The 23464-nt window shown below is 38.9% G+C and overlaps 1 protein-coding gene across 3 annotated transcripts in view; it reads left to right on the top strand.

Moving 5' to 3' along the window:
* furina (furin (paired basic amino acid cleaving enzyme) a) overlaps nt 1–23464 on the top strand; it is a 108561-nt gene that overhangs the window by 37402 nt on the left and 47695 nt on the right. For all 3 annotated transcript variants that reach the window (XM_084718217.1, XM_084718218.1, XM_084718219.1), the window contains exon 3: nt 17879–17977. In XM_084718217.1, the coding sequence (XP_084574343.1) occupies nt 17879–17977 (99 nt within the window). The remainder of the gene's footprint in view (nt 1–17878; nt 17978–23464) is intronic.

Below are 23464 nucleotides of genomic sequence, written 5' to 3' on the forward strand. Positions count from 1 at the left end.
CCACAGATCATAGAAAATAGACATTTGAAAGTCAGCATGTGAAGTAAAATGGATCTGTTTGCTAAGATAATATTAACATGATCACATGATGCTAATTTCTGTTAGTGCACTAATGGGAAATCCCATTATGTGTTAGCATCAAGCTATTTAGAATTGATTCAGTTATCCAAAAATCGATTCAGGAAATGTAAAAAAAAAAAAAAAAAAAAAAAAAAAATCATGATACTTAAGAGAGTTGGTGTTATTTCTCCCCACCTTATCTTCAGAGGGCCTGTGGTCTGACGTTGAAGTTACTCAATTGAGCGAGATGGATGCTATACTCATAATTGCTTTATGGTAATTCATCTTGCACGCACAGCTCCCTCACCACTCATGTTATGTTACATAAACTGTATTGATGTAGGACTTGACTGTGATGTTTTCTGTGCCAACATCGCATATAATATGCAAGGCAATATACACTGTCCATACACTTTCCTCTGTCTGCAAGGAGTGTCTGATTGATATCATTTTTGTGCCGGACCCCGTGCAGCTTTATTTGACAGGCAGCTGAAATAAAGGCAGTCGTGTCATATGAGTGTAATGTTCCTTGACAAGCCAGTGACTGCTTTTCATTCCCATAATGTAGATGAGACCCGAGTTGTTTTGCTCTGCGCTGCTGTCTACTATGAATAATTCTGTGTTGTAACTGCATTCAATATCTCCCCCGATTGCTGAATTATTTGGTTGGAAGAGCTCATTTGTTCATGCTGCCCAGGGAATGGAAATTATGAATAATTTTGTTGATCGACATTCACCCACATAAATGAACACATCAATTTCAGATCAGGGGGAGCAAAGCGTTACGGCGTGTGCGGCAGAAGTGGCGGCTGCAGCTGGACCCGGTCTGCGTGTGACTTCAGTGTTGATTTGCTTTCATAAGATTAGAGAATGAGAGTAAAATAAACCGTGATGACCCACTGAAAGCCCAATCCAATTTCTCTCAAATAGACCCACTGCTTTCAGCTAATTTCAGTTCCACCTAATTGCTGTTGACAGTATTTTCACTCAGCTTCATTGTAAATAAAAGAGCACCATACTGATTAACGTTTGCTCATTATTCCCAGGGCATTACTTGTATAATACGCCACGCAGCCGTGATCCAAGCTGCAAGGACAAACTGCACATTATGTTTCATTAACTCTGCTTCACTTCTGCGACCATTCTGCAGGTTGCACTGTGGAGTTTTCTTGTGACAAAAGTTTGTTTTACATTGAGTGTTTCTCACAAAAATGCGTTGTCCGTATCCTTGAGGTCTTGGAAAGGTGTTCAGATAATTAACCTCCAAATAAAACATTAATGAGAACATTTGTCTTATATGTTTGAGGCCTGTGTTGTTTACATCCATGTTTAATTGCTGGCAGTCTCCTTCCCTGCTTTTGCTGCATTTGTTGGTGCATTACTGCCATTTATTGATCAACGGAATAGTGTGAAATTATTGGTCGGACTGTGTATGGCAACTTCCAGCATGCATATGTCTTCTCATTGTTGGAAGACAATGCTGGAAAATCCCGCCATAATCTATGATAACCTGTCATTTTAATTTCCATATTTTAATGATAAGGAGACATGCCCTATTTAATAGCTTTGAATTTTCAAAACAATTTGATCATAGTAACAATTTAATATACAGAATCTACTGATTTCGCATTTATAAGGGAATGGAGGACAAAGATAAATAGCGACCCTGCCTGTGTGGTCACTTGTCATGTCAACACCACTGGCAGCAGAAGAATTTTTTTGTCTACAATGAGAGCGCGGCGCACTGAACAAGGTGGGCATTGTCCCTAAACAGGCAAATATGAAAGAAATAAATACGAATGAAAGGTGGGATTTCCCGGTTCTTCAAGCGCTTGCTTTACCGCGAGGAAATCCAGCAGCATGCACACCCTTCTGCACAGGGGGCTCGGCTGCACCTCTCCTGGCTGTAGCTTTTCTACGTGCTGTCAGTAGCTGGATGGTCCAAGTGGATTTTTTTTTTTTTAATAGATTTAGTTACCTCTGCAATGTCTTCTCTTTGATAGTGTTGTGTGTGAATTACTTAACGTTACGATAGATCGCCATCAGTGTTTTTATCTGTCAAAATGATGGACGGCCTTCAGATTTTTTCTGTCACTGTTAAAAAAAAAAAAAAAAATCTGTCAGTGATGGGGAAAAAACCCACAAGCCAAGGCTCCTCCCCCACTGAACTTGTCAAAGTTTTATGTCAGCTTTTTTCTTCGCTGTTGGACTTACACTTGAGTGCTATGCAGTGTACTGCAGGAAAACATAAACCAGACAGCAACCGTTTTATAGTCATGTCTGAGAAGTTAGTGTATTGTACTCAACAGTGATTATTATTCTTTGAATGTCAGAGCTAAAAACAGATTCTGCAAATTCCTTATCAGGTTGAACCGGGCACTACGTGCTACATAAGACCTGGGTGTAACATGCTTTGCCTGTAATGCCTAGTTTAAAGATGACTGAGATATTCAAGGAAATGATCCTTTACTTACAGGATGTCCTTTGGTTTCCTTTAAGAGATAAATATCGAAAGTGTTTTCAGAAATGGTATGTGGCTGTTTCCTGGTACCGTTCACACTTGTAATGCAGTTCATTTATGGGAAACTTTGATATCAGTGCAAAGTGCAAAAACTGTACAAGGTAGCTGGAAAATGGGTGTGCCCATAAGGTGCGTTTATGTACCGCTGAGTGTCTGTCACATTATGCAGACTACCCTTCCCTCAATAAGGGTAGGCCAGTATTAGAAAGTATTGTAGAAAAGATATTCATTTCTGAGCCTTTTTTTAACCATTGGCTTATTTTAGTGCTTTTATGTGTGAGCAGTCACAGGATGAATTTTTGGCAACAGCCATTTCTCGCCTATTGCCACACGTTTATCTGTGAAATTGATGGGGGGGCAGATTTGAGCAGGAGGACGGGAAAAATTGTGTGCGTGCTTGTGTCCATGAGTGTGTGTGTAGAGGCCTATAAGACACCAGTTACTCATTATTGGATCAAATTGACCATTAAGTCTGGAGAGGAAGCAGCAAGAGGATTTTGTCCAAATTAAGAGCTGTGCGATAACATTATAGAAGCAGAAAGCTCCAGCTTGTAGTCTCCTCTCGAGCAAGACAATAGCAGCACAGATAAGTAATGACTGATGAGACACTTGCCCATTCAGCCAGAATGACGGGTTCCACGGTTTTTCCATGATAATGTAAATTTAGTTGTACTTATGCATACCATACCAAATCTACATCAGTTTTGTCATATTTTGAAATGGCTTGTGACACTGTAAAAGAATACGGGACGTGAGAAAATTTGTTTTGCCTTGCTCAGGATAATCTCTTGCAGTGTTTTACCATCGAGTGTTTTGTTTTTTTTTCTCACTAAAGCAAATACTTTATCACAATCTCTTACAACATACCACATTGTCAACACTGAACCTTAACTGATCTCCATGGAAACAACGGTAACAAACAGTCTTGGTGGGCTTCCTCTCTCCCATCTGTGCGGTGGATCTTGTTTTGTGATCTGTCTTTCTTTCACCCCACTTCACCTAGAGTGAAGAGAGGAGGAGTACAATGAGTCGGGGGCTTTTTGTCGAGTGAGGGGGATCACAGGCTGTAATGTACTGTAGCCTCGGGCGCTGGCAGCAGCAGGACGGGGTTGTGGCTCAATTTTATGTGAGTGGTTTGCAGCAGGACATGTTGGAATAACTAAAGCAGCAATAATGAGGAGAGGGTGTTTTGACATACAGTATTTGTGGAACATACAAAGTTGACAGATGAATATTATCCTGGTCAGTTTGTTCCATTTCTCTCTTTTTATACAAATAAAAATGCCAAATGAAATCTCAACTGTAACAAAAAATAGGGATGAACAATTAAAAAATTATCTAATTGTGATTATTTTGAGTGACATTGACGTTGAGAAGGTGTGTTACTCTCACTTTCATTGAAAAACAATATATTGAATAGCACAATTAAGGAAGTTTAAGTTCTCCCAGTATTCCATTTTCTCTCCACCTCTGTCTGCTCGCTGTGTCCAGCACATGTCCAGAGAAAAAAAGAACAACATTTCAAAGACGACAGCGTAGCTTAACAGCTGTTATATCACACTTGATACCACTTGAGACTGTTTGACAGTTGTCAGGGCATAGAACCAATGATCTGGTTTTGTTTTTTACAAATCAAAACACCATCGTGTAGCAATGGCATAGTCACCAGTGCTGCCTCAATTGTTTCTTATTAAATCATGACCTTAAAACCAATTATAATATCTATTTATTTTTTTTTATAAAGGGACTGCAACTGAATGCTGCATTGTTTTTGCTTTAAAGTTGTTCAGACATTACTCTGCCATTTTTTGCCACAATTCATGTCAATTTTTTGGACACGCCACGGTTATGGCTGGCTACCTATTATTTTATTGAAGGAGTGCACTTTAAATTGAAGTGAAAAAGAAACAAAAAGAGCCTGTACACATCTGGTTTATTATATAATAATGGTCATCTTTCTATTGTGGTATTATCATACCCTGAGTATTTGGTATTGTTAGGCCTACATCCCTATTAAAATGATTATAGTGGAATTTTTGCACCGATTTGTACTAAATAAAGATCTTTTAACTGTAGAATATAATGTGTAGGACTGGTCATTACTGCAGTGCGACAATATTTAAATTAAAATGCTACTTTGACACACACAACAAATATCCTGTAAGTTGAAAATTGAAGTAGACCATATTGCGAGTTAAATTGTTCAGCCCCAACAAAAATATGTTTTTTCTATGCTGACGGCACTTTTCATTAATAGAGAAAGTCCTTCACCTACAAATGTGGAAGCATTATGTCCTCCTCTTGTGCTGCTGTGCACCTTAGGGAGACCATGTTGACAGTCCATTAAATTGAAGTGCAGATGGGTTGACTACCTGTGGTGGGTGCAGAAACAAAAGTGCCCAGTCCTCTGTGGAGCAAGAGGACAGTGATGGAAATGTTTTAGACGGAGAGTTGTTAGGAAATTAAGAGAGTGCAGCTTCCTCAAATGGCCCCTGCGGTCCTTCATTTGGGGTTGGAAGAACCTGTTTGGTATTTCTGTCCAGCAGCAGTCCTCTATCAGTCTGCTGAGAGTAAAGAGGGGAGATAAAATTAGATGCCAGAGTTAAATCTTATTAGCCCCTGTCCCACTGGCAATCACCTTTTGCACTGTCTTGTGTGTGTGTCTGTGTGTGTGAGTAAGGGATTATGGGGAAAATGCAACAGGTTATTAATGAGATGTTATATTTGAAATGAAGAATCTCACAGGTACGTGTGTCCTTGCACTTTTTTGCATTTATGGCCCAGGAACTCCTTCGCCAGTTTTAACACACTGTTAAGTTTATAGACAAAGCTTCAGATTCAGCTGTCAAACTCATCGTCAAGGACATTACCCCTGGATATACCTCCTAAAATGGGCTTAAAAATCGCCATCACCCCGCTTAAAAACCCCTGAAGTGATTCATTTTTTAAATGAAAAACAGAAATCAGGTGATGAGGCTAACAAACTTCTGCCTCATCATTTAATTCAGGGCGGTAATCTGTGGCTCTGCTCGTATTTTGAGACTCACCGACCGCTGTATTAATATCACCGCTCATGCTTATTCATCAGTGCACATTAATTCTGTCCAGGCCGGGATTTTATGCAGCATGCTTTCATGTCTACTTATATAATGGCGTTTATTCCAGCACTCCTGGCAGGGGGCCCCTGGGGCTGGGAGGCAAACTACCTCAGTTGAAATGCCAATGAATTCACGGTAAATCTTCTCCGTCTTTCTCATCACTGTCACTCTTTACTTTGTCCTACGAGGAGTAAAAATAACTTCAAGGCAAACACAATCCTTGGATATTCTATGTGCATTAAATATGTGCTTTCCAGGAATTGTTTTTTTCTTGAAGCATCATTATCCAGGGCTTAACAAGTGTTTTTCTGATGTTTGTTAGGTGATGTGGTTTATCTTGATATTTTTAGGCAGTGGTGCATTATGCAATATATATCTTAATATACACATTTAACAGCAACATAAAGTCTCAAATAGTGGCCATGGCTGAATATTTTTGACCAGATACCTCGATATTGATATTATGGAGATGACTAATGTTGCTTTCACAAATTATTAACATAATGAATTTATAATCACTAATGTGGATAGAAAGACTAATCTGGTAAAGGCGAGTAATATAACTGCCAGAACAGTCTGAGAAATTCAGAAATTTACATCATGTAACTGTAATGCATCCATAGCTAGCTGGCAACGCACACTGTTTCCTGTTTTGGTAGAGTATTGAACTAAAGGCAGCAAAGGAATCAGGGTATTTGAGGAACTGTAACATTGTGTTGACATACAGTGTGGGGATAAAACTAACTGGGATATCATTAAAGACCCAGTTTATTAAAAGTGCGGATTGGGTATTTTCTAAAAAATTAACAATGCCAGAAATTATTAATAATTAAATTGATAGACTATTTAAAAAAAAAAAACTTGGCCAAAAAAACTTTGGCCATATATCCAAGGGAAGACTTAAAAAAATGAAAGTAAAGTTAACTATAACCCATAATGCCTCCCCAGTATCTCCAGTTTCAAAGAGTATATTTTATTTTCCTTATGTTGGTCATTTTTACTGTACTGTTTAATAGAGATTCAACGCTCAGATTAGATTTAGTATTCCCACATGGTGTCAAAAGCAATCATACAGTTTGCACTCCCTGTGATAGAACTGCCTCCCTCGTGATAAAAACCTGCTTCCTCCTTGTCCCTCTCCAATTTCCTCCATCTCAGTTTAGCTTTCTTTCTTGCTCACACACGCATGCGCGCACACACACACAAACACACGCACACGCGCGCACACACCCACAAACACACGCACACGCGCGCACACACACACACACACACACACACACACACACACACACACACACACACACACACACACAGTTACTGGGTAACTAGCGATGGATACAGTTGAATTCCCCCACTAATGAGGATGAGCTCATCAAGGCATCTGCATGAGTGTCGACGACGTGTTTGGAGAGATTATCTTTGAACTGTTAATATGACTCTAACAGGGGCGACCTTGATTTTCAGCATACTGATCATGAAAAGTTGTTCATTTCTGCCTTCAACAGAATCTCTAATAAATTTGTGTGATTAAAGATTCATCATGTTGGACGTTCTGTGACACTGATCACACAGCAGACTGTTGGACCGGTTCTTTTTCATTTTGCACTTATTAATGATGGGTTGTCTTTGAATGTCCATAAGTTTCTCTTAATGAAAAACATCTGAAAATTTCAATAGACTTGCACAAAAAAAAATCCCTGCAGCTCTTAACTCTGTGTAAAGATGCGTGAATTTCTTGTAAACTAGGACACAGTGAGTGGAGTCATTGCATAAGTGTGGCTCAGGCTCTTTGTAGTCTTTGAAGGGTGAGATGTGTACTAAGTGCTCATAGTGTACAGTTAACAGATATTTATCTACGCTGTATAAATTAACATACTTCATTTTTTAAACCAAGAAAATAGATCTGATGAAATCTGAAAGAATTTGAAAATCTGAAAGGCAAACTATCCATCCGTTTACTACAGGCCTTGGGTTCTTTTTTCTCCACACATACATATGGTTAAATTAAACCTGGGGTAGGCTGTTTATTTTTGGGGTCACTCAGCAAAAGTGCCATAAAAACCTTTAAGCATAATGTAATTCAAGTGGTCTGAGATAAAACTAGACTTTTGCTCTTCCTCTTGGCTCTGTTTTCAGACATTAGAAAGTCTATCCCATAAATAGTCTTGCATAGCCAGACCTATCTTCACAGGACTCGGCACTGGAGAATGGTCTGGCGCCACACATGATCATTCTGCTATAGGGGAAGAACTCTCTGGCTTGTTTGTATTTCTCTAAACCAATCACAGTTGTCTTGGGCGAAGCTAAGACCAGGATGCGGCGGCGGTGCCCCTGTAAAATGGGGTGGTGGAACATTTGCATGTCGGGATGGAAGTCAAGCATTAAAGTGTATAAATCTCTGCAGGAAAAAGGCAACACCTGCTCTTAGAGACCCAGGGGTTAATTTGGCATTTTTAGCCTGTAGGTTTGGTACCTCGGAGGTTTTACTGGTTGTTTCCTGGGGACTCTGAAAACACAGATACTGGATGCTGTGACGCTGACTGAAACACATGACCAATAGTGGACCTACAGCCACAGAGCACGTCTGGTGAGTCAGACAACCCTGTGACAGGAGACTGGCAAATCCCAAATCATTAAGATAGTTGACTGTTCATTCACAAAACGCAAGTATTTAACAGTTTATAAGGTTGAATGGACTCAACAATAAACCGTCTTCGAGTCATCAGTCCAAAGTGTAATTTTACGATCTGAAAATGAACCTCAACAATTAACTTTTTTTAAAATTTAGAATTATTATAATCTCAGTTTGATTAAGAATTTAGCTTTAAAATGGTGTTTATTTTTAGATACGTAAGTTTTATGAAAATGTTTAACTTCAGCTGGAATAACAATTGTGCAGTTGGTTTATTGGTCAGGCTATTGGTCATTATATAGTCAGGCTATACACAAAGCACACAAGCTTGAGTTTTCCTCCATTATTTAAGGTTGAAAGGTTCAATCTTTCAACTCTCTTTTGAAGACTATATGAATTAGATTTTCTGTCATTCTCTGAACAGGTTACGCCTGAAGACTTAACTACTAAAGGACATTGTGTTGGAATAAGTGCAGTGGTTTTTCAAAGCATGCAGATGCACTGCAGTGGCCTGGGAGGTGATTACAGAAAAATAAATTAATCAGTTTTAAATATTAATGACAATAAAATGTTACTTGGAGCGCTGCTGCCATCAGAATTAAATAAAGCAATGCACAAAGAAAGGCAAGGTGTAGCACAAACATGGATTTACTGTAGTTTCGATAGGTGAGGAAAAACTAGACTCTACATTTTCTGTTACTAGTGGAGACTGTGGCCTCTTGTACATCAAAACCTTCAGCATCTGACATTAGAGATTCAGGAGGCATTTGAGGGTAGAGCTACAATGATAACTCCATTGGCTGATCAAAACAAAATTAGCTGTTAACTATTTTGATAATCAGTTGATGGTTTTGGCCATTTTTTAAGCAAAAACGTCAAACATTTGTTTTCTAAATGTGAAGACTTGCTGCTTCTCTTTGTCATTTGTGACAAGAGTCTTTTGGTTTTTGGCTGATAATTGAACAGAAGAAGCAATTTTCACAATTTTTTTGACATTTTTTAAATGAAAAGATTGATCATGAAAACAATTGGCAGATTAATCGATGATGAAAACAATTGTTAGTTGCAGCCAAACTTCAGGAAAAGCCTGCGCCCAAAGTTCCTTCTTCTTTAGAGGAAAGGTGACAAATATCAAGACCTGCAGACTAATGCTTTGAAAGCCACATCAGTTATAGTTAAAACCTAACTTTCCTTTTGCAAAGTCACCCGTCTCATTGGACCTCCACCAAATTGCGTATGATAGCTGAGGAATTGATTCTTCCTTGTGGGATGGATATGGTGTCAGTTAAACCGAATGAAGCGAGTAATTGATGGCTGTCTTTCTTTCTAACAGCTCTGTCTGAAGACACGTAAATGATGTTCCAAATGATTTAGGGCCCCGCCTCATAGAAACGATAGAAGTCCATTAGTGTAGAAGTGAATAAAGCACCACGATCACGACTATGAATACTTTTTTACCTCTTTGTTGAATTGAATGGTTCAAATGTGACCAGAGCAACATCTGACTCGAGCTTTAACACACTAGAATTTTATCTTGGAGATGCTGCAAGAGATCGAGCCAAATAAACTGAATTTATTTCGACATGTTGAAGAGTTCCCCACTGATCACAGTTGCCTCTTGTCTAAAGGAGCCCATCTCTGCGCTGAGAGGTTATTCTCAAAAATACTCCTCAGACTGAGGTCAGAGTGACTCGGTCAGAAACCTCTTTCACTGCTGCACCTGCTGATTGTAGCTCTGCTCAAGACGGACCAATTTTTTGAGATGCTGACTGACTCAACCCTGAGGCTAAAGTTCACATCTCACACAGTCAGTTGGTTCTCGTCTGGTGGAGGAGGGAGACTGTTCAATCATTGGCCTCAGGGTCATGGCTATTCTTTCCTTTCACTGCATCAATATGTTGTTTCACTTTTGTCAAAGACTGATATGAAGAAAATCAAACATTTGAGACTAAGAAACTAAAGGGGACAAACTTGACTGAATATCCATGACTTGGCTAATCAGGTCACCAGCCATGTTTCCAGTGGGAAACAATAGAGCAGACTTCATGTCTACTTTTCAGATGTATTGACTTTTCTATAATTGATTTTGATGCTGTATGAAATCTGTACAACTGTGGTGCTGTGAGACCTACACAACTGCAAATGTGTGAAGTCTTGTGGTTATATGACTTTACCCTCGAAGCACCATAAAGACCTGGCAGTGGAGAGTTAGTCATCTGAGGACAGCTCTCATCGACCCGTGAGCTAACAGCCCTGCAGCAGTTCTGCCATGACACTGTAAACTTTTTTTTACACGCTCATCCACTCCATAAAGTCGAGGTGTGCTGCAGTGGATGAGGTGTTGTGCTAATGCAGAGACACAAGGAGGATGGACACACAATAAGCTGTGATTTGTCTGTTTATTTTTATTAGTGATTAGGAATAAGCAAACAAATAATATTTATCTCCTGTCCTCGTAGTCTTTATTACTATCACATTTGGATCTCAGAGGTTCAAGCAGCACGAATGAGTGTTTTATTTGATTACCTCAGTGTTTACTCTTGGGACAACATTGACATTTACTTTGTACCTACAAGTTAATAAGTAGTAAAAATGTCATGGGGTTTGCCAGCATTGCATCACATCACCATATGATGTCTGTCAACATTAAAGCTCAGCCAGTGCTGCCAACAAGTAAACATCATGTTTCCCTGATACTGTGCAGGGAGCCTTTCACCAGAAATTAATAACATTTCATCAAATATGACAGATAGTGTTGCAACACTGTATCTTTCACCCCACCTCATAAAACATGGTCCATCATCTCACCACCCCCACCATTCAGATAGATAGTCTTTACCACTGCAGGAACTTAACATAATGACAGACAGACATACATACTGACATAATGTGAATAACACCACACACAGCCAAACACGCTGCTTCCCCATCATAATTATTATATCATTTTCGTACAGGCAGGGGACTGTAGGATTTTTTTTCAAATTGATTAACTAAATACTTAATGCAGTTTTTTAAATAAAATAGGCTACAGACCATTTAATTGCCAGTTAAGTTTCATGTTGTATTTCAGGTAAACTAGACCAAGTGACTGAAAATTGTGCCCCCTTTTCTATTAAGTCAGTTAAAAATGGATTCTGAATCAAACCAGACAAAAAGACCCACCCAAATGTAACATATACATCATGTTAAGTTCTAAACTTGGCTACTTCTTGGTTTTTGTGAAGATGGCAAATAAATACAATCCAACCCACACCCCATGGCTTAAAGGTCTAACATTTTGATGCATCGAGATGCAATGAGAATTGTTTTATAATTGATTCAGAGCCTTTGAATTGTAATCAAATTGTGAGGTACCCAGAGATTGCCACTCCTACCCCTGCTCCACCTCTGTGGATCAGCGAGGAGTTCTCTGTGTGTCAGGCACTGCCAAGGTGGCAATGGCTGGAGCCACCACAGTAAGAGCTCTTCAGAAAACTATGATTGATATAAAATACGCTCCACCCTTATGGTTCTGCCTTGTTTTCTACTTTTTACTTGTTTAATAAACCAGAAAGTTTCAGATAATTTACCTATATATTGAAACAACCTTCCACCAAACATCAAAATACACGTCCTGTATTATTAATTGTGACATTTCTCTCCCCTGAAACTATCTAGTATCACCTCCCGAGCAGTGGTGAAATTTAGCTTCAGGATTTCGCTCACAGGGCTCGTGGAGAACAGTGGAAACAATACCAGGTCCTCTGACAATAGCTACACCTTGAGTTCTTGTAGTAGAAAGTCAACAAATTGAGAGAAAATTGGGTTGAATGATTCCTGAGTGCCTATTCATAAAATAGTAAAAAAAAAAAAAAATCATATTCGTATTTTTTGTCATTGTTTTCTAAATGTGAGACAATAGCAAGGTCAGGGGCAATAAGAAGGGGGAGAAGTGGAGCTGAAGGGTTCTGCCTGAAAATAAAAGGTCCTCAGGCTTTAAGACTCTACAGACTTGACCTGAGAGGGGAAGGCTATTTTATGGGAGGGAGCCAGGATGGTGCAGAAATTGGTACCACTGGGTGACTGATAGCAAGGTTGCAGAAGTGGGAAAGCTAATCATGTGCAAAAAGCAGAGCACATAGCACAAGGTAATCTGAAATAAGCAGAATATTTTTTTTGCTTTGCACATCAACAATATGGAATAAAATTTCAGACTGTGGAAGATCATTTTGTGAACTGAAGGACAGCTTCAAACCGAGGGATTATTTTTTAAATAGGGCAAAAATCACTAAGCAAAAAAATATAAAAGATTCATTTAAAGGTCTGGAATTGTATTTTATTGTCTGCTGATGGAGACATGATAATCACATGATAATTAATGATCCCCAGTAGACAACATTGTGACTTTTGTGAACTCACATTGTACTGTATGTTAGAAGGGCTTGACCTGAGGCCCTCTGGCTGAATGATGGACTCACAATGTCAACTTTCTGTAGCTATTGAAGTCATAGGGGTATTTCCCAGCTGTCCTGCCAACTCAAATGCCTCATATTTCACCATCCCATTTAATCCACTTCTTTTTGTCAACACCATTTAAAGGACTAATCTCACTTCTTCAGAACAATCAAGGTAAACGGTGGACTGTGCCAAGAATCATAATCTTTATTTACTGTATAAACACAGTAGAAGAATGTGGCCGGCAGCTTGTTGAGAATGAACGGTGTGTTGATAAATAAGGAAGCTTGAGTTTGCCTTATATGGATTTATAAACTTAATTGTTTATCCCAAAATGGTTAGGATGTTTTTGGACACATTTTCTGCAACCATCTCACCTGCATCTGTGCACATCTCTGTAATTTAAAGGCTACCAAAAGTGTTGATTTAGCTTATGGTTCTTATCAAGCACATACATAACATAGATGCCAAATAAAAGTAAAGGTTAATGAGTGAAGAGAGACCGCATTACTGCTGTAGGCAAATAATGAAGGGGGGGGCAACAATGGGGAGAGAACATGTAATGAGTGTAGTTTGGCAGAAAGGGCAGGCCAGCTGTGCAAACCCATTTTCAGGTGTGTGGGGGCAGCTCGGTCGGCTCTGCCCAGCTTTAAAAGAAACTGTTGGTTACGTCCAGCTGCCACTGTGGTGCTCTGTGCCCCTGTCCTACCCATTCATTGCACTGAGTAATTAGACTCCAGCCTCATTATATAAACAAGTTGCTGAACTATTTTAGGAGTCTCATTTTCTCAATTTATCTGAACCCGCTGATGCACAAACAAAATATGATAATGTTTTACCTCCTGATGCCCCTAAATCAAATGCAGTTAAATGTCAAACTGAGAGGAAATGTGTCATGATTGATGTGTCCGGAGCTTAACAACAATAATGGCCTCCCCATGAGCAGAATTTCCCAAATCCACAGGCTTTGTTCTTGGCTTTCAGGGCCTCATATGGAAAACAGTTTCGTATCATTATACTGCAGCCCTCAAACCTTTTTTCCCAATTTGTCTCCAGACATTGTTTGGCTCTTTGTAAAACATAATTGTGTCAACAGTCACAGGAGATGAGACACCAGACCTTTTTGATAAGTGCTTTCCCACAAGGTAAATTTGGCAGGCGAGGAGGGAGCAAACATGCAAACAAACCAGCAGACAGTAATTTTCCACTGTCTGTCACCGTGCATTTTAATAAGGTTGATGGATTAATGCCTCACTTCGGTAATAGGCCACTCGGAGAGCACCGGCTAAGCCTGTTGTGCTCTATCAGTGGCCAGCTTATCATGTCAGTAATGGTCACTCACCAGTCCTGAGCTGTCTGGTTTCCACGTCCTTTTTCCATCTAAATGTCTTTGTCGTAAATGGGCTTCTCTTTTTTTTTTCCAGTGGAAAGCAGTTAAACCTCACAGAAACAATGTGATCCTGAGACTTAACGGTTGAAAACATGAGCTCTTAAGTGTTGTTACTGATTGCCAGATGATAAGTGAGCTGCAGGGTGGACATTTATCAGGAGGGGAATGCGCTTCATTTTGTTAAGTGAAGTGAGTATGTGTGCGTGTGCATATGTTTGAAACAGTTGAGCTGTTTTTATTTTGAGGTGCCCTTAGTCCCTGTGTGTTTGTCATGCATATGTATTATTTTTTTTGTCTGTCTTTGAGCAAATCTCTGTAGAGTCTGAGGTTGCTCTGTCTTGATCCGTACTTGTAAGGTGGTTTCAGTAATTGTTGCAAGCTGTTGCAAGTGTCAATGCAAACATTTCTAAAGGCCATTTTCTTGAAGAAATGTGGACGTATATATTAGTTGGCCTAGAAGTTTTAAGAGGTAATCATACACTGTTTGTCAAGTTGTAAATAAAGTTACCCTTGTCTACTGGACATTTTTGTACATCCCAAATATGTGATATACAGTTATTTATACAGAAATTCCCCATCAGGTAGTGCTTTCCTACATTACTCAGCGTTACTTTTGACAGCCTCCAGATGTTTGCTTACCAGACGGCTATACTTAAAGGCAAAGATGGTAATTAGCAGAGAGAGAAAGTTTGTTTTCCAGTTGACTAAAAGTAAAAGTGGCACTGTTGAAGACAAACCCAGCATGTGTGGTGGTGGCTGCATTACAATCTGTTGATGCTACTGCCATTGGAAATGTTGAGGTCTGTGTCTCGACGAATTGCATAATGTAATTCCTCACTGAATGACAAATTTAGAAAAGATGTTTCTCTTTTATTCTAACTTTCTGACACCCAAATGTTTGTCTGCTCTATTAAAAAAAGATTCATCAAGCTGCTTTGTTGCTGCCCTGGAAACTGACATTTTGTTGTCTATGGAATATCATCAGAAAATACTGAATACCATAGACAGTGAAGCTGCCTATAGTGACTGTGATTACAGTTATTAACTCCTTTATGGATAGAAAGCTTGGGACAGTTTATTTTGTACAGTAATTTTATTGTTTTACATGATGCTTTGACTCACTGTAACCATTGGCTTCAGGCTGGCCTCCTAAGGCTTGTGTTGCATGTACATTGAAATCATGACAGGAAACAGAAATTCAACAGGATAGAGATTACTAGAAAGGCAATGTACAATGGAGGGCCAATTTCACCTTTTAGATATGAATATAGCAGCTAAGAACATTAGCTTTAGCATACCTAGGTGCAGAGCACTAAAAGAAGCACTCTGGTGTTTGGCAGTTTCTGGCCATAGTAGGGTAAAGGATAATTTAAATCACACAACAGTCAAATTAAAGTTTTTTAAAGGTGCTCATTTGTAGTGTACTTCATTGTTTAGAGCAGGGGAGCTTTGCATATCAAATCCAGCCATATTGTTTAATTGCTTCAAGTTTTACTGCCACCTACTGGACTGGGGGAGCAGAACAATAGACTGCACGTAGACTATAAAGAAAGAAAAAAGATCAGTTATAATAAATATTCACTTATAGTGGTCAGTTTGACCTGAACAGATGGGATCATTATAAGAGGTATGTGCTGTATCAAAAAAATAGGCCCAGAAATTTGAGATGCATCACCAATCACTTGCTTAAACTCTGATAAATATCTTTGTAAACATCTGTTGAATCAGTCGTTTGTTGATTTTGAGTGTATATTTTCATCTGTGTTAATACATTTAGAATTGCATAATGGATCCTGCCACTCTCCACCCATGTCTTTGATCAGTGCCCCACCTCCCAGCCTCTTATCTGGGCCATGGGCTAACACAATGGACTCAACTACCTGCACTGCTTCAGCCAAGGGACCGTCCGGTCAGCTAATGCTTTTTGAATGTCAGCATTTCATTCCCTTTTATATGCTACATTTTCTCCTTGGTTCTCTTCTTCTTGAATGGTTACATGTGCACGCACACAGAAGTTGTGGTGGTGGTTCCACCTCTGAGCTGAATATCGCTGTAAAGTGTGTCTTCTTTCTCGGTTATTGCCTCCCTATTGTCCACTGGCTTTGTGTGCAAGGGCTTTTTGTGTCAGCCCGGCTGGAATCGGCCTGTTTACTGTGATTAAATGGGAGCAGAGGAGGTATGGAGACTGAACCGTGACTCTTCTTAGAATGAAGGAAAGTTGCAGTACATGCTGCAGTAGCTTAGCTCTACATCGACCTTTGCTGGGACAAAACGCATCCCAATCTGTTGACAACAATGCATGTTTTTTTCTCTTCTTTTTTTAAACACCGTATCTTTGTGTATGCTTATGCTGCCTATAATTCTGTTCTCTGGGCATCTACAATCTGTATGCAGTGGTTGACATTGTTTACAACTCTAAGTCTAATTGCATTTCCCCGTTTTGTCTTTAGTGAAATCATTAATTAACATTTTAGAGCATATGGTGCTGTTAACACCACCTGAGCACCTTCATACTGAAAACATGATTGTTTGCCAGCTAAACACTTAAATGTACTGAATGTAAAAATGGTCCTTAGGACTCATATTTTCTTGTCTGACAGCCACTCTACTATGTTCTTTTATTATAGATTAAGCCTGTATTTAACATTTTCAATTTAATAATCAATCTGTAAACATCCCAGAGAATTAAAACAGTGATATAAAGTAGCCTAGAAAAAAAGCAAGGCAATCCACCCATTGGAGAGGCTGTAACCAGCAGCTGTTACTGTTCCTTGATTAAAAAAAAATATTAATGGTCATCAGATTGTCATCTCTGTCTGTCAGTTAATTAGATATTTGTTTAAGCATGTCTGTTCAGTAGATTCACACATCGACTTCCCTCTGAAGCTGTTTGCTGTGATGCTTTTTTTGCTCTAACAACATATTATTTGAAGTAAAGTGTATCACTGCTCAATATTAATGACTTTGATTACACACTGGTAACAACTGGCCTGAGCACAGAGGATTATGGGTCATGTGTGGTTTCCCACAGAGGAATATGTTAGTCAATGTGGAGGCACCAAGAGTTGGAAGGGTTTCTTAGGAATGAAAATGTAAATGGGCTTCTCTAATTGTAAGCACAGCTTTTGCGGACTAATGCAGCCCAGCAGCCTCACTTGGCACTGTGACATGCAGAAAAAAATGATTTACAGTCATAAGGATGAGGAAGGATTTGTTAAAGTCGTATCACCTGAGTAGAAGTATGCTGTATAGAGAAATGGGCAATCCATAAATCAAGGCTTTCTGTAACTTGAGTCCAGTAAAATGATGCTTCTAAAATCTTATGGTGATCCTGAATGATCATGCTTCTGCTCAGTTGGTGCTGAGGTAGGATTGTGGTTAATACTGCTGTGGTCTCAATTAATGAAGTCATCATTTATGCATTTACTGTATGTATTTATTTATTTAATACATGTTTTGATCCAGACAGCACAAAAGTCAGATGTCTACACATTTTTCTCTCAGGTCATGTCAGGTAGCCTGGATTTGATGGGTCTCCAGTATCCATACTAAATGTTTAATAAGACAAGTAGTTGTATTGTATGCGTTATTGTGGTAGACAAAAGCACAGTAAGCATGACCGGAGTAATTTCATACTTCATTGAAGCCGTTATCACATGTTGCGGCCTAATCAGATTACAGTGAGGAAGAGATTTGAATGGCCTTCTGTGATAACTGATCATATCTCTTTGTCTTTTCAGGTATTTGGTGATTATTATCACTTCCGGCATCGTACAGTGGTGAAGAGATCGCTGTCAGATCACAGGGGGACACAAGTCCGTCTTGAAAAAGATCCCAAGGTAAGACATTTATTTGTGTGTGTGTGAGGTTACTTGATGAATTTGTAGTGTCATCTATGAGTGGTGGTTGTGGTGTCGCTTTCTTTTCTTGGCCTTTGGGAGGAAAATGGTGCCTATTAGAGATCCGCTGATTGCAATTTTCTTGAGTCCAGTATAAATATAAATATATGTGTGTGTGTGTGTGTGTGTGTGTGTGTGTGTGTGTGTGTGTGTACATATATACACACACGTTATTTTTTAAAAATTTTTTCTTCTTTTCTGAACTGCCGATTCCAATTTTGGCAGATTCATGTTTGCAGTCTTTTTAACAACTATAATTGACAGATTAAAATTAAATTGGATGCTCTCAGTGAAACACTGACTATTAAATAACTTTTACACTTTCTTTAAAAGTGGTCCAGGTTACAGTCAGGCCTTATTATATTATAATATTCAATTTATGTACCAGAGGGGAACACGATCTTGCGAGGTCTTGTAAGAAGCCGATGTAAACAAACCAGAGACTGATGCTGATGTGCAACAGTTTGCTGTAGCAGTGCTTTGCATTGAGAAAAACAGGAGAAGTTAAACGAGTCTGATTGTGAAAATGTTTGAGGAGACATGTCAACACAGGTTGTGTATTCTTCAGCCAGAACAGGAGGTGAAATTTTCACTGTCAGCCTGTGAACAGTAGTATGCTGCTGGCTAACATTAGTCTGAAGAGCTAGAAAGTTTACCATTGTTGGGTAACACAGTTAGCTGCTCAGTTGCTCCCCGTAGACCATCTGTCTTCTCTTTATCCTCTTCTTGTAATCTATCATTAATGCTGACTTCATGTCAGCATGTATCTGAGTGTGTGTGGCTGTGACCAGCACTGTTGTGGCCACATTATTACTAACTGTTGCTGCACACATGACCATGGTGCATGTGTGTGAATATGACTAATACAGAATTGGATATGCGATGCTGACCGGCTGGTCACCAGTCAGGGTTAGTCATGCTGAAAACACCGCTTTCAGTCTCCGGCTGGTCAGTTGGTGCATCCTTAATACTTATTCAGATATTTGGTGTGCTTGTATTTATTCAGCATTTGACACAGTAAACAGGGGTTTTAACACAAGTAAATACTACTTTACATATAAAGTTATTTTATTATCACTTGCTGTTGTTTGGTTCCAGTGTAATCTTGTGAGATGTCTACATAAATCTTGTGCAGTGAGGTTTTATGACAAACTTGAGCTCCCTCTGCCAAAACTATAAACTGAGGCAGTGATTATTTAGCCATATTTTTATGACAAACATGAAAGAAAACTATTGTGCTTGGAACATGCTGAACATTTCTGTGGATATTGGAGAAGTAGATTATGCTGTTATAGAAACATCTAAATTTTCTAAAAATTATTTTTGCAATGAAAAGAGATAAATTGTTCTTGCAGTTTATAGAGCTTTAAAAAAGGTTTATTTACTCATTACTGTTTACAATTGTGTTTTTATTGCAATGAAATATCAAACTATTTGAAAACGATATGGGATTCATCAATAATTTAAAATTTCAGAAAGCTGTTGCATCCAAGATGAAACTTTTTTCTTTGACCCTGTAATTTTATTGATGATTTTAGGTTAATTAGCTAATCAGTCCAGTAAATGAGGAATTTATTGCATGCGGCACAGGAGGAGAAGCATATTAGAAAGAAAGGGCAATACTGTAAGCTAACAGGACAAAGAAACCAGACCCTCAGCTCTCATACGTCACTTTTTTTTCTTAATAACCAACCACATCACACTCCCTTCTTTCCTTTTGCCTGAGTGCTTGAAGGTGAGTCACTGCAGCTTCCCTGCCAGCCCTCCCCAGTTACATTCACTCCTCCATAGATCTCTGTGAAATGAGTTCCTCCTCCCTGACTGATCTGAATTAAAATTTCACATGTCTGTATTTTCTCACAGTCTTGTTGGAGAGTTTGAGGTTAGTTTGAAAATGAGTGCCCTACCCCATTGGAAAGGACAAAGGGAAGAGTGTGAAATTAACATTCATAGCTGTGGGAATAAAATGGGTGTGCAGCTGAGAAAGTGGATGTATGAGTACTTTTTTTAAAGAACCTCCCATCAAAAAATCCTCCAGCCTTTTAAAATACTTTTATAAAAATGGACTGACTGATTAGAACAATATAAAAACCTTAACAATGAATGGGGTAGTTTGAAAGGCCTGATGAACTTTGATTCTGAGTCTACTTAACTAACTACTGACATTGAATAGCTCACGGTATTAAAGTTAATGTATCTGAAGCAAAAAAACAACCTCTGCTGTCCTGTAGACCCTTTATTCGGGTTAGCAAAAACTCCCTGAAAAAACTCTTTTGACACACAAAATATGGAAGAAGCCTCAGGGGACCCGCAGAGGGGAAATTTCCCTCTCAGGATGGACAGATGTGCAATAGATGTTGTATGTACAGCACACCAAAATAACTTTTATTGTGAAGAATTTATAGGATGTTGTTAGGAAATCATTCTTACAACTGCTTAACTCTAGACAAGTGTGTTATCAATTAAAGACACACGTATACGCGGGGTAATGGTGATGCTCAACTGATGCGTCAGGCCAACCAAGCACACGTGTATGGAAAAGTGGCTGGGGAGTGTTACTCTGTTGTTGTTATGACAGGAGGGTTTGGATTAAGTTCAGACAGCCTCTCTTCATCAGCAGTAAAATAAAAAATTAACAGTTGACGACAACAATTCAGAGCAGCTCTGTACCTGTTAGATGTCGCAGAAAACAAAGACAAAACAGTCACTTTTCAAAAAAAAAAAAAAAACCCTGAGCGGCCTTTCTAGCATCGCTTGCTGACACTTGCTGTCAATGTGAAGATTATTAATTGGAACTTCTGGCTGCGATTTATTTATTTGTGCTCCACCGAGGTTCACTGGCTGACAACTCTGTGCATCAGGAGAACATTTAAGTGTTTTAAGAGAGTGCAGTGGGAGCTTTTGACAGCTAGCATACCCAGAGCATAAGGGGTTACAGTCAACAGTCAATCTGAAATGACCAGGCTTTTTTTTTTTATAGCTAATAGTGATCAGTTGTGACTCCCAACACTGACGCAGCAGATTGGCTCAGGCTCATCTAATCTGGAGCTGAGTTGTCCTCTGGTTCTTTGTCTCCTCCCTCATCTTAGTTCAGTCTTATGTTGTATTTTTCTCTGTCTCTTAATGATGAAGCCCACCAGCACTTAAAAACTGTGAGAAAATATTTTTTCCACATTTCTCTGTATTCTCATAAGACTGCATTTTCTGCTTTCTCTGGAAATTATATAAACATGTTTACATCTGAATGTGCACAGTTTTTTTTTTCCAGTAAATAGACTTTCAAGGACAACTGTAGGGATTTAGATGAATCTCAATATGAAGTGCAACTGCAGAAACATTATATGCGTCAAAACTAATCTGCTGCCTTTAATAAAACCTGCCTTAAGGTATCTCTGGTGGTGCTGTCATGCTGTGCAGCTCTACAGTACAGGTGCACACTGGGAATAGAGCAGCTTCTGCTGGGTTTGTTTGCGTACATGGTAGAAATGGTCCACCTCCCTCTTTGGGATTTCCTTGAACACTGCGGCTCCACTTCCTGTTGTTGAATTCCTTTTTTCCCACAGCACCTCAGAGAAAGAGGAAGCCACTCAGGAGGGGTCAGGTCAGCTTGTCAGAATCTACATGAAGTTACAAGATTTTGTTTTGTTTGTTTGTTTGATTATTTATTAAAGGTCAAACGTTGCAAATGCTGCAATAGCTTGCAATTTTTTTTACCAAACCCCCTCTGGTTTTATGCATACACTCTCTTGTATCTAAACATCGATACACTTCTGTAGCTGTGCAGCCATTAATAGTCTGATCAAAGCTTTTATAGAAAACAGCAGATCATTGCAAATTTGATTCATATTTGCATCAGCTGCACGTTTTTAATGAAAGGGGAAAACATTGCAAAAATATTCTTAATAAGAGGAACTTTGAAATCCTACAGAGACTGTCCCCGCAGCTTTTTAACTGGTTGAGATGAAGCTTGAACAAAAGGCTCAGTAAACTCTCTTTGAAGAGTGTCTAATTACTGACAAAAGCACCTGGACCTCTGCCAGATCTCATAGACTGGCTAACAGAGCCCTGTTAATAGGGTCTATTGAAGATTTAAAGCTTTCAGTCTATCTGCAACCTCCATGCCTTCTACTGTCCTCTGTTTTACTCTTTTGTTGCTTTGTATGTTACGGGCTTTTCCTCGGTGTGTTTCTTTGGTTAGCTGGAAAGTAATAGGACAGACATAGCAAAGCAATGAGTGCTTCAGAAACATTGAATAACTATCATTTGTGGTCGAGGTTTTTATTGCCAGTTTCATTACTGTGACAAGAATAGAAGCCATTGCAACATAAAAAAAGCTTTTGCATAAATATAAGTGACTTTGCTACAGTTCTGTACTATAATTGGTATTGTGTTCCTCTATGGTAATGATGCTTTATTTGAGGTTTTCATGTGGCCTCAGAGGGAGGATGCTATGTTTATATAATGAAGAAGGACAAAGCAGTGGGTGGGCAAAATGAGTCGGGTGGTGAATCTATTTGTTGGACAGATAGGACTCTCCACCTAAACATGAACTGAGCAGTCTGCTTGTGAGCATTAGTTCTGCATTGGATCAGTCTGGACGCGCGAGATAGACACCGTTTTCCATTTTCAAAGCTCATTTATAATGAAAATGCTGTTTGTCAACTTCAGGGTTCTGTGTTCAGTCACAGACTATTAAAGAAGAATTCCAAAAGACTCTTCACATGAAAATTGCAAAATAGAAAATGGAAATGTTTGCTGTTACACCGCTGCCAAAAGTAGGAAATCTGAGCAATATGAAATATGAGTTTGGCACTGAAAAGTACAACTTCTATTGTTTCTTGTTCCCGTTTACTCTGAATGTTGAGAAGGAGAACTTTTTGTTAGAAATAAGGACTTTGATCTCAAGTTTAGTTTAATATTCAAATAAACATTATTCGTTTACAGAATAATAACTGCATACTATGAGTGTTAAGTAATTTAAGGCTGCTATCAAGGACATATATTTCTGTAATTCTATATAAAACTGACCAGTATCCTCTGCTTAATGATGAATTTCAAGCAGTTTATGCACTGAAATAATGCATTTCTTCCCACAATTGCCACGTACTAAAATGAAGATAATTACTATACTAATAAACAGCTTTCAGGAAGTTACTTCTCTCAGTGTTGACTGATTGAGAATCACTGTTGTCTGGATATTTTGTGAACACACCCAGGCCTCTAATCTGAACCATCATTTCCTCATGAGTGGGACTAAAGCAAAATTATATCTTTGCTGTTTTTTAATGGACAGTCTCAAGAACTTGTATGTGACATTAAAAGTGATTAGTAGGTGGGAGCTAATGTGCATGTTTGCCCAAAGTACATGAGCTATGATTGAACAGTCATATTATTACCTCGTTCTCAGAGGTGTGTGAAAGCCTGACC

The sequence above is a fragment of the Lutjanus erythropterus genome, chromosome 1, assembly GCF_056507025.1.
Source record: "Lutjanus erythropterus isolate fLutEry1 chromosome 1, fLutEry1.hap2, whole genome shotgun sequence".
Lineage (NCBI taxonomy): Eukaryota > Metazoa > Chordata > Actinopteri > Lutjaniformes > Lutjanidae > Lutjanus > Lutjanus erythropterus.